The sequence below is a fragment of the Eubalaena glacialis genome, chromosome 14 (genome assembly GCF_028564815.1).
Source record: "Eubalaena glacialis isolate mEubGla1 chromosome 14, mEubGla1.1.hap2.+ XY, whole genome shotgun sequence".
NCBI classification, from domain to species: domain Eukaryota; kingdom Metazoa; phylum Chordata; class Mammalia; order Artiodactyla; family Balaenidae; genus Eubalaena; species Eubalaena glacialis.
In genome coordinates, this window is record NC_083729.1 from 54,212,102 (window position 1) to 54,227,942 (window position 15,841).

Genomic DNA, 15,841 nt, shown 5'->3' on the forward strand with positions numbered 1-15,841 from the left:
TGTGTGTGTGTGAGTTAATCATTTCCTTGAAATCATGTAAAATAGATTGCACAGACATCTTGTGAGTGATTGGTATTAGGAGTGTTCAAGAAACTGTTCAAAGAAGAAAGAAAAGAAAACTCTTCCCTCATTATTTTCCCTCATTTTTTGATGGAGGAAAATTTTAAAACATTTTTGTTGTTGTTGTTATTGTTAATAGCATAATGAGGGGTGGGAGGGGGCTTAAGAGGGAGGGATAAGGAAAATGTCATGAATGATTTTTTTCCAGTCCTGCCATATGTAACACTGAGTCTGTTACCTAAATTTTATAGTTAGATCATCTTCAATTTACTTATTAAACTGTGTTCTATTTACCAGTGGGATTTTCTGCAGTTGTTTTGCATTTCACTATGAAGATAATAGGGTACTTCTCCTCTGCTTTCTTCGGAGGATGGCCCTTTAACGTAGCCTGAAACAAGTCCTGTGATTTGAAGTGAGCTGTAAGGATGGGACTAATTGACATGCATCACTTTACAAAGACAGTCTTATCATTTGAGAATGCGCCATCTTTTTCTCTGGATAATTATTTATTACATCTAGCTTGGTTCCTACATTTTGTTGGGTCTCAAAATTGGCTCAAGAATGGTGTTAATATTTATTCTGTATTGATAAAAGTCTGTCTTGCCATTATGAGTAAATCCTCCAATTAATATTTTCTTCTCTAGCATAGCACTGTCATTTTTTTGTGAAAATGGTTATCTGTTTATTTATTACAATACTGAGTCATATATAAATTTTCAATAAAAGCAGAAACTTTCTTACCTTAAACACTGCTGCTACTTCTTTGCAATGAAAACTTGAGGAGAAGTTTTTGTATTCATAAGACTTTTCATGTGGAAAAATGGTCCTCTTGAATGCAGGGCAGGATACTGGGCTGTATTTGGAGCTGAATAAGTTTACACCACCCCAGAGGGGCCCTGCTGACACACGAATGCGAATTGAAAAGCAATTAGTCGTATTTTCTTAAGCAGTGTAAACTATCATCTTTTAGAGGGTCATCTCTTAACGATTTGAGGAAATTTGTGATTCCACAGCACTGAAAAAATGTAATTTTCCGTTGTTATAATTTTGCACTCATATGAGGAAGAACTATGACTTCTGATAACCGGCAAGACTGTAGATGCCGAAGTGAAAGGAAGAGGGTTATTGTTGGAGGGGAGGAGGAGGGTAAGTGTGTGCAGGTGTGTTGTGTATGAGATGAGGGAAAGGGAACTTTCAACCAGAAGTTCTAAGCTACAGAAAAAACTGGCGATTTTATGGTAGTTTCCATCACTCCTCTACAGAGGTGTCTTGAAACAAAGAAAGCTCGTTCAACAAGTCTGGAGACAGAGAAAACAGTCCACTAGCATTTATACGTTAGCCTAGATCATACATACATATATACACATATACATATATGTACATATACAGACAAGTATTTATACCAATACACACACAAATTCCTTTCGAAAACTATGCAGCCGCCAGTCTTTCAAAATGATAAAACCTTACTACGGTAGAATTTCTTCACGACAAGGATTTTAAGAAGTTATTGAAAAGTTATCAGAACTAAATGAAATCGGGTATTTGCCCTCTTTATTAGAGCAGGAGAGCAGAGGGAGCTACCGCTCCCTGGGGGAAGCTCTCAGAACCCGGCCCTAACCCCAGGGAAACCGGCAGACGAAAACCATCAGCCCGGAGCAGCCTGGGGCTTGGGTGACCGGCGGCACCCACTCCATTTACGCAGGATTCGGATTCGGGGAACCTTCCCTCTCGCGGAGCCTCGCATAGAGGCGGCTCCCCCAAGCCGCTCGCGACCTGCCAAGTGACAATCCTTCGCTAGCCCCAGATTTGCTGCCCGTCTCCCTGCCCCTCCTGCCTCAGTCCCGAGCCTCGCGGGGTTTCCATTGGGCTGCTCTGTGGCGCCCGCACGCCCCGCAGTGGCGGCGGAGCGCGGCCCCCGGGGACCATCGGGGTCAGGCCCGCGGCGAGGGCGCCGCATCCGGATTTCGTCGCGTGGTGCCCAGAGGCTGCCTTCCGGGCGCAGGCGCGAGCCCAGCACGCCTAGAGGCCGGCAATCCGAAAGCCCGCGCAGCGGCAAAAGAAGCTGTGGGCCCGGGGGTCGCCGAGGAGGAGGAGTGTTGGCAGCGGGCTGGCTTGGGCACAGCCAGCGGGCCGGTGCAGAACTTCCGCCCCTGGCCAGGATCCCAGGGCCCCGGAGCCAAACCCCTCCCCCTGTCCCAAGTGTCCTCCAGAGTCTGGCCCGGCCTCGAGGTCACCTGGATGCTAAAGCCAGGGCCCAGCTCCCACGCCCCCTCCCCGGCCCGGGGCCCTCGAGCTGAGTCCACAGGCCGTTACCGGACGAGGCCCCCTCTTCCCCTCCCTGAGCTGCGGCCGTTGCTGGAACGGTCGAGGCTGCTGGCCCAGCGTCTCCCACCTGGATATTTGCCTAGCAGCGGCCGCCTCAGTCCTTTACGCCACATACAAGAAACTTTCATCTCAGTCTCCCCCGTCTCCACTCTGCTCCCTCTCTCCTCTTCTCTCTTTTTCTTCTCTTAATCCCGGGGTTTTATGGGTTGAGCATTAAAAAAATTCGCCTGCAATTTGGGATTAGATAAATACTCTCATTAGGGGGGGAAAAAATCGTGCTACTTGATACCTCGCAACTTCCCCGAGACCGCGGCAGCATCTGGAACCGAGAGCGCCCTGCTCCCGCTTGGCGGGCCCTGGGGACCGCCTGAGCACATTCCAGCGCGCACTGCCGCCCCACCTCGCCGCGCCGGACCTCGGCCCAGCGCCGCAGCTGCAGGCCAAACGGGGCCGGGAGGAGGCGGGAGTGCGAGAGTTTGCGGGACTGGGACAGGGCACGCACCCAGGCCTGGGAGGGCTAACCCAGGCACACAGCGCGCAGGCCCCGGCCGGGGTAGCGCCGGGCTAGGGACGCAGTGCCGCCGAAGCTCACCCCAGGGCGCCGGCATACTCTTCCCCATCACACTAGTGCGCTCCAGCCCGCGCCTTTCCCCAGAACCGAAAGCGGGGGTGTATTTCGTTTTTTTCCTTAAATCTCTGCACATTTCGGGGGCTCGGAGTCCTGGGCCTCGCGGACTATTCCCCGCGGGGGCCTGCGCGAGCCAAAGGTGTGTCCCCGCTCGGGTCAGCGCTGCGCTCTGCGCAGTTTCTTTTCCTGTTAAGTCTTTTTCTTGTTCATGTTTTTCCTTTTCTCCCGTTCTTTTATTGTTTTCTCTCTCTCTTTCTCTCCTTTTTGTGAATGGGCCGCGGTGTCTTTGTTCTGGAGAGAAGCGCCCGTGTCGCCGACTTTTGTGAACCAGAGAAGGATCTTGTAAAACCTTTTCTCCTTCATACTTCCCCACTCCTACCCCTCCTCTTTTGCCCCTTTGATTAGATGTTCCCTCATCGTCAAAAAAAAAAAATGTAATTTCGTTAGTCTGGCGGCCACTTTCTTTGAACATTAGCTCGCTTTCAGCTCCAACTTCAATTAGAAGGAGTTGATTTTGAGAGATCAACAAAAGGACCGACCAAAGCCTTATTAAAGGTCCTAAGAAGATCTCCCGGGTTCTTTGAGAAGCAGTTAAGGAAACAGTGTGCCCTCCATCATATTCTGTTACCGTATTTTATTCGGACTCCAAAGGAAAGTGTCGCTTGGGGGAGGGGTAAGCACTTTGAAGAGCGGCGGCCGCGGCCCCTTTTCACTCAGCGGGCTCCCCCTTCCTTCTCCTCCACCTCCTCGCCCCGCGCCTGGTCCGCTCTCGGTGCCCGACCCTGCGGCCCCGCAGCGCCCGCGCTCCCCACCGCGAAGCGCCCGGTGGCTCCTTGACTCGCCCTCACACTTACTCCTGTTCAAACTTTTCACTCCGCCTGTTGAGGTGGAGGGGAGGGGGGATTAGGAAGAAGCCGTAGGAATTCCTCGAAAGGAAGTAAAGTGCCTAATATTCAGGAGGAGGTGCCATTTAAAAGAATTGCCTTACTCAGTGTTGGGGCGAAAACACTTTTTTTTTTTTTTTTCTCGCTTTGACAAGTCCACCCAGGTAGACGTGTTTGAGAAGTTTGTTCGATTGGGAAATGGGCTTCGCCAGTACGAACGATCCGGGGAGATCGCTTCAAGGAGGCTCCTGCGGCATGTGGGAAAGATATTGAGGGCAGGGGTCTGTGGCCACGTTTTCCACCAAATTGTCCCTTGTAAAAGGAGAACGGGAAGGAGACAGTGTGAAAGAGAAAGTTTCCTATCCAAACCTTTCGATTCAGAAGTAGAGTGTGTGTGTAAGGGAGAGGGGACTCTGGGCTCCAACATTTCAAAAGAAGCGTTTAGGATTTTCAAACACCTTTCGTGGGGACTGGGAACCCCAGGAGACGCCGACGAGCAGGTAAGTGGCCGTGCCTCCCCTGCGGGTGCTGCTTGCGGGCGCGGGAGTCCTGAGGCGCCGAGGCGGGATCTGCGCACTGGGAGCTGCTCCCGCGCTCGGCAAAGTAGCCTGTGCCAGCACGAGCCGCCCGCGGCGTCCCTCTGCGGGTGGTGGCGCGGTGGATGAAGACGCTGGGGCCCGCGGCGCCGGGAGAGGGGCCGGGGGCCCGCTCCCCTCCAGCCCGCGGCTCCCGGGTCCTCGCGCCCACCGGGCCGCCGAGCTGGGTGGCGCGCGGGAGAGCGAGAGAACCGGTTCTCCAGCACCTCGCCTCCTTCTGCCACTCCCTCCAGGGCGCCAAAAGGGCGAGAGAAGGGCGGGGAGCCCCGGGGCGGCCTCGGGACCGGCGTCCCCCTCCACGGCCTGGGCTCCCGCGCTGCGCTCGTCTTCCTCGCGTCGCTCTGCGCCGCGTTTGCCGCCAGTCGAGCCCCGGAGTTAGCGCGCGACCGGGGCGGGGCGGGCGGGCGGTGAGGGCGGGGTGCAGGGGGCGGGGGAGGGCGGGGGTGCGCGGAGGTAACCCCCGGCTCGTGCTGCCATTGCCCGGCTCCCTGTCACTCAGCCCGCGCGGGGCCAGGGATTGGCAGCCTAGCCCGGTTACGCACTCACCTCGCGTTCACATACCCGGGGAGGGCATTAGAAAGGTGATCAATCTTCATCAGGCTACATTTCCAATCATCTAAACAACCCGGCCAGACAAGCCACTCCGACAAGGTAAATCGCTTGATTTATTTAGTTTGCGAAGTGCCTCTGCGGGGCTTCCCCAGCCCCCACCGCCTCCACGCTGCACGGAGTGCCACGGCAACCTCGAGCCACCTCCCAGCTCTGCCCCTCTCACCCCCACCCTCCTCCTTGCGGCCCCTCGGCGCGGTCCCGGGCGAGGCAATGTCTCGGGAGCGTGTAGGGCTTTGCAAACAAAGTGTGTGTGTGCAATAAAGTGAAACCTGGAGGGACACGCACAAAGCCACTGGAAAGAAAGAGAAAGGGAGGAGGGAAGTTGGGGAAAGAAAGAAATCTGGGGGTCCTGGACCAACCGCCCAACCCGGCGGGTAATTCCTGTGCTGCTCTGTTTTGCAGGTTGGCTGCCCGGAAGGTCTGTGTGAGGGTGAGAGGTAGATGGTGAGCGGCCCCGGCAGCTGAGGGCAGGTAAGGAGAAAGCCGGGAGCCGCCCGGGACTCTGGGAATGCGTCGGTTGCTCTTGCCTCCCCGTCCTCAAACGGGTCCCCGCTTCCCAGGTCCCCGGCACGTGGGCGGGGCTGGGAGGCGACCTGGCTCCCCTCTTGCTGCGCTGAGGACCCCGGATCTCTGCTGCGGCCCCGCGCCCCTCCCCCGCCTCCTCCGAAGTAACCGAGCTGAAGTGCTAAGTTTGAAGAAAGTCTTTGAAAACTCACGCAGCAGCCTAGAAGAGTCGCCGCGGCTGAGTCCCATTCTCCTTCGGCCCCAGAGCCCAGGCTCTTTCCCTTCTGTCGCCTTCCCTGCAAACTAGGTTCTCCCGGCCCAGGTCCCATGGGGACGGGAGCGGGAGGCTTCTTTAGCTGTAACTTCTTTCTTTCCCTAAACTCTCTAGCCCGGGTCCCAGGTCTGCTTTGAGTTCCTTGAAGCGGGGTAAAGCGACAGGTCGTCTGGAGTCTCAGTCCCACACCCCCAGCGCCACTTCCTGACCCCTGATTGTAGCGCCTCAGTTTTGGGGCAGCTGGGGAAGCCAGGCGTCGACCTTCCAGCCCGGGTCAGAGCGAGCTACGCCTCAGAGGCCTAGTTCTCTAGTCTCGATCGGGTCCTGCGGCCGCGGGTTCAGCTAGTAGGATAGGCGGGGAGCGCACCGGACCTGCTGCACTCAGGCCTCCCAAATCCGCCAGACCCTTGGGGCGCTGGGCAGGTCACCTTTCAACCCCAGCCGGGACCCCATTGTCCGCAGCCAGGACCGGCTTGCGTTGACGAAAAACGGCCTGCGGCTGTGGCGAGGCGCCGGTGACCTCGGGCGGCGTCTTAGAACCGCCACCTGTACAGTGACCCTTTCTGGTCGCCTCTGCGGGACCTGGGCTCGAAACTGTGGTCGAGGTGTGGGTGGGATTCCGGGTAAGCAGTCTTTCAGCGGCTGGGCACAGAGAAGTCAACTGGAAGGGCGGCTGTCGGCTCTAGGGCCGGGACCCAGTCGAGGAGACTTTGGCAGGTCGCACTCTCCCAAGTGGGCAATGCGTCCCGGAGAGGCTCAGGTGCCGCTAGCCCTCCGCAGTGCCTCACCTGGGCTCTCCGGAATCTACCTGTGCGTCCCACTTTCAAAAACGTTTGAAACAAAACGAAACAACGCCTCATGCTCTGGGTCTCCTGCCGCCTGGGGGCCGAGCAAATGTTTTCTTGTGCAGTGTGAGGCCCGTTCCCACCCGACCAGAATTTTGCCTAGTCTTGGGACTTAGCAGACTCTGCGGTTCAGGCTCTGACCTCCCAAGCTTGGCCCTGATTTTAACCTCTCCTCACTCCTAGTGTCGCCCTATGAGTGTCTGGCCCATTCCAAGCCCGAAAAGAGGTGATCATGATCCAGCTATTTTACTTTTCAAAGAAGCTGTGGTCTTTGGGCTAAGGCCTTACAGAGCCGAGTTGACCGCCCTGTACAGTTCCATAACCGGCGTCCCCTCCCCATCCTGTGACTCCTTGCCTCAGACAAGACCAGGCAGCCGTGATGGCTCGGAATGACGGTTTCCGTGTGTCTCGTGTCTCCATAGGCCGGGCCCCCAGACGCAACAGAGCTTGAAGGACTGCGCAGTGGGAGCCCCGCACTGCGCCCGGCCCCGGCCCCCTGGATCCTTCGGGGCGCCTCCACCCAGCTGTTAGCATGATGTCTTACCTCAAACAACCCCCATACGGCATGAACGGGCTGGGCCTAGCCGGGCCGGCTATGGACCTCCTACACCCCTCCGTGGGCTATCCGGGTGAGCACCGGCCCCCGCCCCCGGCCCCTGCAAATCTCGGGGATCCCCAGCCTCTCGGGTTTAAGCACAAACTTTGTCGTGGATCGGCCCAGGGAACCGGTTGCCTAGTCTGCTTACGGTGCAGGGCACGCTGCAGGCTCGCAGGGCAGAATCGCGGGTCGGTGAGGACGGCCGGGGCGGCGAAAACGTGAGACGTGAGCCTTCCTTGCCTGGCCACACCGGCACCTTGTCTCCTGTTGTGCTCCCACTGCCAGCACAGGGCGCGTTTACCCACGGATTCGATTTCTCATGGGTGGTGTGTGTGTGTGTGTGTGTGTGTGTGTGTGTGTGTGTGTGTGAGAGAGAGAGAGAGAGAGAGAGAGAGAGAGAGAGAGAGAGAGAGAGAGGATCTATGCCTTTCCCCCCAACATTGAACGAGGAATATGGGCACTCGCTAGGCCCTTAGAGGAAGGGCCCAGCTTGCCTTATGCAAAGCGACTGGCTGAACTGAGGGGGGATTCTCCCTCCCTAATTAAACTGTCCTCTAGACGGGTGGCCTGCACCAACTTTTGCACTGTTGATGTGGAAGACTTGAGCCGAATCCTGGCTGTCTTTTCTAGGTTCCACTCCTTCACCCCCATTTTTTCCCTCGGAAAGTGTTTTCCAGGACGTGCTTCTGCACACCCCTTCCCCACCTTCCAGCCAGGGAGAGTGTTGGGAGGGGGGAAGTGAAGGAAGAAAGATTGCATAACTTCTCTTCCTTTCTTAACCTCTGAGAGGCAGGGAAGGGGGCAGCCCTGGAGTGCCGGAGACACTGGCTCCCAGTCGCTCACACATGCAGTTTCTCCCACCTGTGGCTGTCAGGCTCGGCCTCCCTGGGGAGTTGTTTTTATGCTCGGAGCTCGGCTTTCTTTTGCAACGGCCTGGTTCAGGGCCTGCCAGGGGCCGGTCCGCGTCCTCTAGCGCGAGTCCGCGTGGCCACCACTGACCCGACGCGCCCCCGCGTTTCCCCTCAGCCACCCCGCGGAAGCAGCGACGGGAGCGCACCACCTTTACGCGCTCTCAGCTGGACGTGCTCGAGGCGCTCTTCGCCAAGACTCGCTACCCTGACATCTTCATGCGCGAGGAGGTGGCGCTCAAGATCAACCTGCCAGAGTCCAGAGTCCAGGTGCGCGCGCTCGCGGGACTTCAGGGTCGGGGGTGGGGTGCTGGGGCTGGTTGGAGAGGGCCTGGGAAGGGGGGGTCTGGTGTGGGGGCGGGCTTACAGGCTGGGTAGCCCCTCTCAGACTCCCCCTAGCGCTGGGCCGGGCCTGGCAGAGGGGCCAAAGTTAGAGGAGCTAGCTTAGAGCCCTGGATTCCGCCCTTGGCCCCGGGGCGCCTTTGCTATCCAAAGTCCTTTTTAGGATTGCCGGAGGACAAGCGAGGCTCCCGAAGGTAACGTGCCCTGAGAGCCCGACACTTGCCCCTGCCTCTTTGGCCGCCCCAGGACTTGGCAGTTTCCTTCCGGGTCCTGAATGCTTCCTCCGCCCTTGCCTTGTATCCCGGGGATCCTGGAAATGGAAGAGTGGGGCTTGGCCAGAGCCTGGTACCCTGTCTGGGAGTGCGCCCCACGGGTGGCGCCAGTTTGATTAGACATTTCCTTTGCCCGGAGAGGATGCTGAACGCAAAACCTGGCTACCAGCTTTGCTGTTTCTGTTTTTGCGATGAAAGGGACCCGAAAATACTGTTCGGATTATAACTCAGAATTCTCCTCAAAGGCCTTTTATCTTGCCTTTTCCCCCCCAGAGGCTCGAGAGAACAGGAATGCCATGTCTTGTACCGGGGCCTTCCAAGAGGACTGAGAACTTTATGACTGTCCTATTTGGTTCCCCACTTGGAGCCAAGAAGTCCAACGAAATTCCGCCCAGGCTTCCTTCCCTAGTCCCCCGAGTACTGCCTCTGTTCAGCCTCCTGGCCTTGCTCCTGCTCCCATCCAAATTCTCGCCCTGCCCAGCACCAGACATGCAGGGGCGGAGGGGCTCCAGCCTCAAACTCGGGGACTGTCCCCCACTCCGCGGCCTGCTCTGTGCCTCTCCGCAGTTTACTGAGCTCTATTCATAGAAGACAGGGCCTCCAAACATACATAGGTCTGTTGGGAAGCAGCCAACAGCATCAGTTTAGAGATGGCTGAACTTCTGGCTGGACAGACACAAATGTTCCGCCCTCCGGCAGAGTTGCGCTGGGCGTGGGGGGGAGTGCACATCCCTACTCTGCCAGAGGAGGGTCTTTGAGCAGAAGGATGGGGGAGGGTGGAGGCTCGCAGGGAATGCAGGGTCTGGCCGGGTCGGAGATGGGGAGGGGAGGAGGCGTCGATAGGAGAGGGATGCGGATCCTAGGCCGGGTGTTGGTCCAAGGGGCGGGGGAGTGGCAAGCTCTACTCTCCCCCTGACACGCTCTCCCCCACCCGGCCCGCTGCAGGTCTGGTTCAAGAACCGCCGCGCCAAATGCCGCCAGCAGCAGCAGAGCGGGAGCGGGACCAAGAGCCGCCCAGCCAAGAAGAAGTCGTCCCCGGTGCGGGAGAGCTCGGGCTCCGAAAGCAGCGGTCAGTTCACGCCGCCCGCTGTGTCCAGTTCCGCCTCGTCCTCCAGCTCCGCATCGAGCGCCTCTGCCAACCCGGCGGCAGCAGCGGCTGCAGGCCTGGGCGGGAACCCGGCGGTGGCAGTCCCGTCGTCGTTGAGTACGCCGGCTGCCTCGTCCATCTGGAGTCCGGCTTCCATCTCGCCCGGCTCAGCGCCCGCTTCCGTGTCGGTGCCCGAGCCTTTGGCCGCGCCTAGCAACGCATCGTGTATGCAGCGCTCGGTAGCCGCAGGCGCCGCCTCTGCCGCAGCCTCCTATCCCATGTCCTACGGCCAGGGCGGCAGCTATGGCCAGGGCTACCCCGCGCCCTCCTCTTCCTACTTTGGCGGCGTGGACTGCAGCTCATATCTAGCGCCCATGCACTCGCACCACCACCCGCACCAGCTCAGCCCTATGGCACCCTCCTCCATGGCGAGCCACCATCACCACCATCCCCACGCGCACCACCCGTTGAGCCAGTCCTCAGGCCACCACCACCACCATCACCACCACCATCACCAGGGCTACGGCGGCTCGGGGCTCGCCTTCAACTCTGCCGACTGCTTGGATTACAAGGAGCCTGGCGCCGCCGCCGCTTCCTCCGCTTGGAAACTCAACTTCAACTCGCCTGACTGTCTGGACTATAAGGACCAAGCCTCATGGAGGTTTCAGGTCTTGTGAGCCCAGGAGTGGGAGGAAGAGAAGAAGAAACGCAACTACCTGCGCCCTCCGTGGTCCCCGTCCAGTTGTTGCTGCTGCTGCTGCTGCACTGCCCGCCTTTGCCTCGGCTTTTCCAGACCCGAAATTTCATGCTCCCAAAAGATGCCCATTGCTGCACTGCCGCCCTCATCTTTGTGCCACTTGCTTGGGGGATGTGCAAACCCTGCCCACCCCTTGGATGAGGGGACCGGTGCTTCGGCTTGGCCCACAAGTTCTATACGGGAGAGCTGTGTGCTCCCCTCCTCAACCCCTAACGAACTCCTAAGTCACCATCTTCTAGTCTTTCTGGACAGTTATGCGCTTGCAGCCTTCGGAGGCTCTTCGCTCTGACTTGCTGTTTGAGCCCTACACTTTAATTTATTCTTTCTGGACACTGGAGTCACTAACTGGCATGTGTCTGCCTGTTGGAGTGCACCCATGCTCTACTCCAAATCAAAACAACCACTAAGCGTTTCTCGCGTGCAGACTGCCGCCCCTTCAGCTGCCCTAAGCCCCGCTCCCCGCCTGCAGACCAGAGCTTCCCGGCGTTTCCTCCTCCCCAGCCGGATGCGCTGGGACGAGGCCCGGAGGGAGGAGCGCACCCATAGCCTCTCGCGCACAGCCCCGCCCTGCGTAGAACTGGCTCAGGCTTCCGCTTCGGCGGGAATGCTGTATATAGTCAGGTCCGTTCCAGGGACCACTTAAACTTTTTAGTTGCTGTTGGTTGAACTGAGCATATCTCGTCTTAGAGCCCAAGAAATAGAACTTTAAGATATATACAGCATATATATATACACATATATATATAACAAAAACAAAAAATATTTTCCCTCTGTCCCCTTTCCTCTCTTCCTCAAACGATGGCGCTTTTACTTTTTCAGTTGTTGCAAAGCTTCCCTGCCCTCACACACCTTCTCCCTCTGTGTATTTATTAAAGAGAATCGTTTGGTTTCAGGAAGCTGCGCGCGGAGGATCGGGAGGGTCTGGGAGTGTGAAGGCAAGAGCCAAGTCAGGGTACAGGGGAGGGGGCTAGTCTGGGCCGGGGCGCAGGACTGAGCCCTTCACCAGGTCTAAGCACAGGGTCGCAGTTCCAGTTAAGAGAGCAAAACCAAAAGAAAACAAAAAATAAAAATACAGCATTATGGAAAAACAAACAAACCCAGGCCCCAAACCCCGGTTCCAATTCCTCTGTCGGCTTCTCTCTCTTTAAACAACCCTGTTTTGTCTAGTGAGTTTTTAGTGCACCTTCATTCTCCGAAATCTGCGGAGAACCCACGCCTGTATATCAGTTTTGGCTTTGGCCTTTTCGTCCAGTAGGTGGGAAAGTAATTTGTAAATTTGGTTTGTCCGATGTGAAGATCGCAAATTACTTGTTGAAATGTAAGGCAGTCCCCTTCCGCCCCCTTTATCTACATTATTTCCCGAAAATAAATGCAAATTAATGAACGGCTTGTCAGTGTTGCTCTTCTGCTTCCAGCCCAGGTCCTGGTCTTGGGTGGGTGGAGGGGACTAAAGAGAGGAAACCCCCGTGTTAATAACCCGCGTGTTAATAACCTGTGTGAAGCTGGAGGCCAAAGAAATGCTCTCCTAGGGAGGGTCCCCCCCTCCCGGTCAGCCCGGCCTCTTCCCCCAGGCGTTTTGACCCCGTATCCCCTCTCGCCATCCAGGACAGAGACAGGTGTCAGGACTCAATTCCCGAAGCAATTCCTTTCTCTTCAGAGGCAGGAGCCTGGCACTGATTTCTTCACCCTAATTGCTTGCACCAGAAAGAAGAGGGGGAGGGGAAGAGGGTCGGGAGGCGGGAAAGGATAGCTCTGTAATGCTCTCAGAGCTGAGCCAAAAAGGAAAAGAAAACAAAACGACAAAAAACCGATCCGTGTCTTGCATGTTGGCAGCAGACGACCTTCCTTTCTGCTGAGCTGTCCCCGGTGGCTTCACGGAGGCCGGGGGAATCCGAGTCATCCCTTCCACGTGCTAAGATGTCCCTTTAAACCCTCAGACCCTGCCAGAAGTAGCCAAAATATCTTTGTTCGTATTGCTAAGTTTCTTTAAAACGCAAACACAAAATCTAGAAAAGTCGATAGGGACGCGTTTCACTTTGGCAGGGGAAGAAGACTCCTGGCTCACATAAGGGGGTTCGGAAGGACGGTTCCACCTTCCCCTGAGGAAGACAGGGGTAGGGGTGGGGATGGGGTGAGATGATCCTCCAGAAGACCCAGAGTCCATACTCTGGTCTGAAACCTCCTGGGTGTAAGGCCCAGAAGCTGCTCAACTTGTCCATGGGCGGGAAGGAAATAAGCAAACAACGAAAAGTTTCCTGCGAAGTGACCGACACACCCTATTCTTTTCATTCCGTGTAAGACCTAAGAACACAACGTGAGGCCGGGTTTGGAGAACGACCCCCTCCTCCAGGGTCCCGCGCCGAGTTAGGTCTCAGTGCTGCGAGCCCCGACTGGAGGGAAGCCCTCTAGGCCGCGTCCGCCCTCCGGACTCCGTAGGCCCGTCTCGGACTCCGTAGGCCCGTCTCGGACTCCGTAGGCCCACGCCTTCCTACCCAACAAGCCCAATATCCCCGACTCCGCAAAGGCCCGCAGGAGGGCGCAGCCACGGCCCCTCCCAGCCTGGCCCCGCGGCGCCGCCGGCGGAGGACGACCCAACGCGCCGGTTCGGTGTGCGCCGGTGCCCCTGGAATGCGGGGCCCACACGTGCCGGGGACTCCCGGCCGGCGCAAGGAGGCTTCCAGCTCGCGCGGCACGAGCCTGGGCACCGGGGCTGCAGGGCCTACTGGGCGCTCTCCTCAGCCGACCCTGCCTGGCCTTCCCCAGGGCCGCCCTGGTTCACGCAGCCGCCGCCAGGGCCGCTCGAGGTTCTGGGCTGCCTCCCCCCGCAGCTCCCTGAGGCGGGTTCTGTGCGGCCCAGCGGTCCTCCTGGCTGCGCGGTGGAATGAAACCACGAGATCCGGCTCTGCACCCGCTCGGACAACCGTGTGGCCTCCGGAGCAAGGTACTCAACCCCCTGGGGCTCAATTTCGTCGCATTTGTTATTTGGCCCAACTCTGTCGGGGATGTTCCAGAACCTCACACTTTGGGCCGAGGCTGCGGGCACGTAGGTGAGACGCATCCCCGTGGCCTGGCCCCTCGGCGGCTTCCAGAAGCTTCGGCGCCCGTGTACTCAGGCAGATGGGGACCAGCGGCCGGGCGCGCGGAGGCCCGGCGGGAGTTCCCGCCCGGGGGACTAGGCCTCGAGAAGAGGCACGTGCTTCTTCCAGGGCCTCCCAGCCTGCGCCGAGGCCCCGCGGCGCTGAGTGGAAACCGGGAGCGGGAAGGCGCTGGGACACCTCAGGCTGCCGGGACGCGGGAGCTTGGGGGAGCGGGGAAAGTGCGTGGCCGCGGCGGGGGCGGCCGGAAGTGGCCGGACGGGGTGGGGGCGCCCAAGCGGCGCCGAGTGCAGGCGGCGGCGGCGGGAGCGCGGCAGGTCCTTCCGGGCCACCTGTTACAGGCAGGTTCTCTGAGAACCGCCCTCAGCTCGCCATTCTTCTGAGGGAAGAGGTTTGTTTGGGTTTTGGTGTTGGTGACACAATGGAAGCAGCTAGAATTGAAGCAATTTAAGGAGATTAAGCAACTTCAGAACACTTAGCAACGTTAAGACGTCAACAGTTTTGTTCCTTTGAGTGCTCAACGAAATCTTCATGTTTTCTACTCATGGCTTGTGTTCTCTGCTCAGACTCTGGGGGCAAAAAAGTCTACCTTACAGTGAACGTATGTGAGGTGCTTTAGGGCTAAAGGATAGGTCGTGTTTGTGTTTTTTAAATAATTTTTTAAAATTCTTAAAACCATCTCAGGAGCACCGCATTAATTTGCTGAAGCTCTGAAAAGATTCAGTGAAGTAACGTCGTTTGTTGTAGAGCTTTTCAGTATTTTATAGTGAGTCAGTAGCTACTGAGGGCATATGGAAACAACATTTCTCAACGTTGTAAATGGGGTTTTTTTTTGGAAAAAAATTCTTAAATTTAAAAATTCTATGGGGTATTAAACGTGAGAGGAAAAACAGGTAAAAAGGCACCGAATGTCAGCAAATTCATGCCGGATTCAGAGACCAGAAAACCGAGAGGTTTCAATTTTTGTGTCAAAAGAAAATTACCAGTTTTTTCATATATTTTGTTCAAAATAGTTTCACAGATAAATTGTGATTTTTTTTTCAGTTGTGAAAATGATAAATTCATGACTTTGGCAGAATAAATGAATGTTATTGATGTCATTAGGCACTGACAGGCACTAAGGTTTTCTTTAGAGATACAGAAATAAAATGTATCTGATATATTAAATGTAGTTAATATATACATTATTGGTAAAGAAAATCTGTATCATTACTATTCAAGACCAAAAAAAAAAAAAAAAAACCACTTGGCTTCTGTTGCAGAATTAATTTAAGAACAGCATCAAGATATCTTTATAAAATTCCTTAATTGAAAACCTAACAAGTTCTCAACGAGTTATTCTATATTTTCCATACTGTCTCTCCCCCCATTGTCTAAAATGAGAATGAAAAAAGCTCATTGGCTCATTAATTTTAACTAAGGAATATTTATATTCAATAATACTTATAGTAAAAACCACCAACTAAAAAAGAATACTAAGTGATAATAATGCATTGCTTATTTGACAAGGAGAAAACATCTCCATTATCTTTAAGAAAGAATCTGTTTAATTAAATGTGTGAGTGTCTGGAATATACTTATTTGAAAAAGAGGGGTTTTGGGGGGGAGGGGCTGTGTTTAGTTGATGGATCCTGATAAAGCAGTTGTGCTTCTTAATCATCCTGTTGATATTTATTGATATCTGAAAAAAGAATTGGATTTTTTTGGTGGGAGAGGGGAACATGCCATTTTGACCTAGTGATTCTTTAATAATGCTTTTAAAATGAGTTGGATTTTACTTACAACACTTTAGGTGAAGTCTTCCAGAAGTTTTTAAAAATCAAAAATATTTCCAAAAAACCTTCAGTTATTTAGGTGAAATGGCAGTTACATAAAATAGTCAAAGTTGAAACTACTTTTAAATATATCCAGTTTTTTCTTAGGGAAAAAAATAAAGCAAAGAAATGTATGGTGTGCTCACAACTAAAATCCATCTCCTAATTATGAAACTATACATTTTTATTTCTAGGACTATTATTTCAAAGATAGGGATATGCTTAAAAATATTTTGG

General features: G+C 55.2%; 1 protein-coding gene across 2 annotated transcripts; it reads left to right on the top strand.

Moving 5' to 3' along the window:
• The first annotated feature begins 7,263 nt into the window (after positions 1 to 7,263).
• Positions 7,264 to 10,615, top strand: OTX1 (orthodenticle homeobox 1). Of its 2 annotated transcripts, XM_061211316.1 has the most exons (5): positions 7,264 to 7,360; positions 8,356 to 8,507; positions 9,797 to 9,947; positions 10,041 to 10,122; positions 10,153 to 10,615. In XM_061211316.1, exons 1-5 carry the CDS (start codon positions 7,264 to 7,266, stop codon positions 10,613 to 10,615), a joined length of 945 nt encoding a protein of 314 aa, XP_061067299.1. The 2 variants fall into 2 exon arrangements, with proteins under 2 accessions (XP_061067299.1, XP_061067298.1); XM_061211315.1 differs by having other exon boundaries at positions 9,797 to 10,615.
• The last annotated feature ends 5,226 nt before the right edge of the window (positions 10,616 to 15,841 follow it).

What these genes read in the sequence shown, in the direction of transcription:
- OTX1 (XM_061211315.1), top strand. Translation starts at nt 7,264, where the DNA reads ATGATGTCTTACCTCAAACAACCCCCATACGGCATGAACGGGCTGGGC. An exon ending in CCCCTCCGTGGGCTATCCGG is followed by an intron (nt 7,361 to 8,355) that starts GTGAGCACCGGC and finishes GTTTCCCCTCAG; the next exon opens with CCACCCCGCGGAAGCAGCGA. An exon ending in TGCCAGAGTCCAGAGTCCAG is followed by an intron (nt 8,508 to 9,796) that starts GTGCGCGCGCTC and finishes GGCCCGCTGCAG; the next exon opens with GTCTGGTTCAAGAACCGCCG.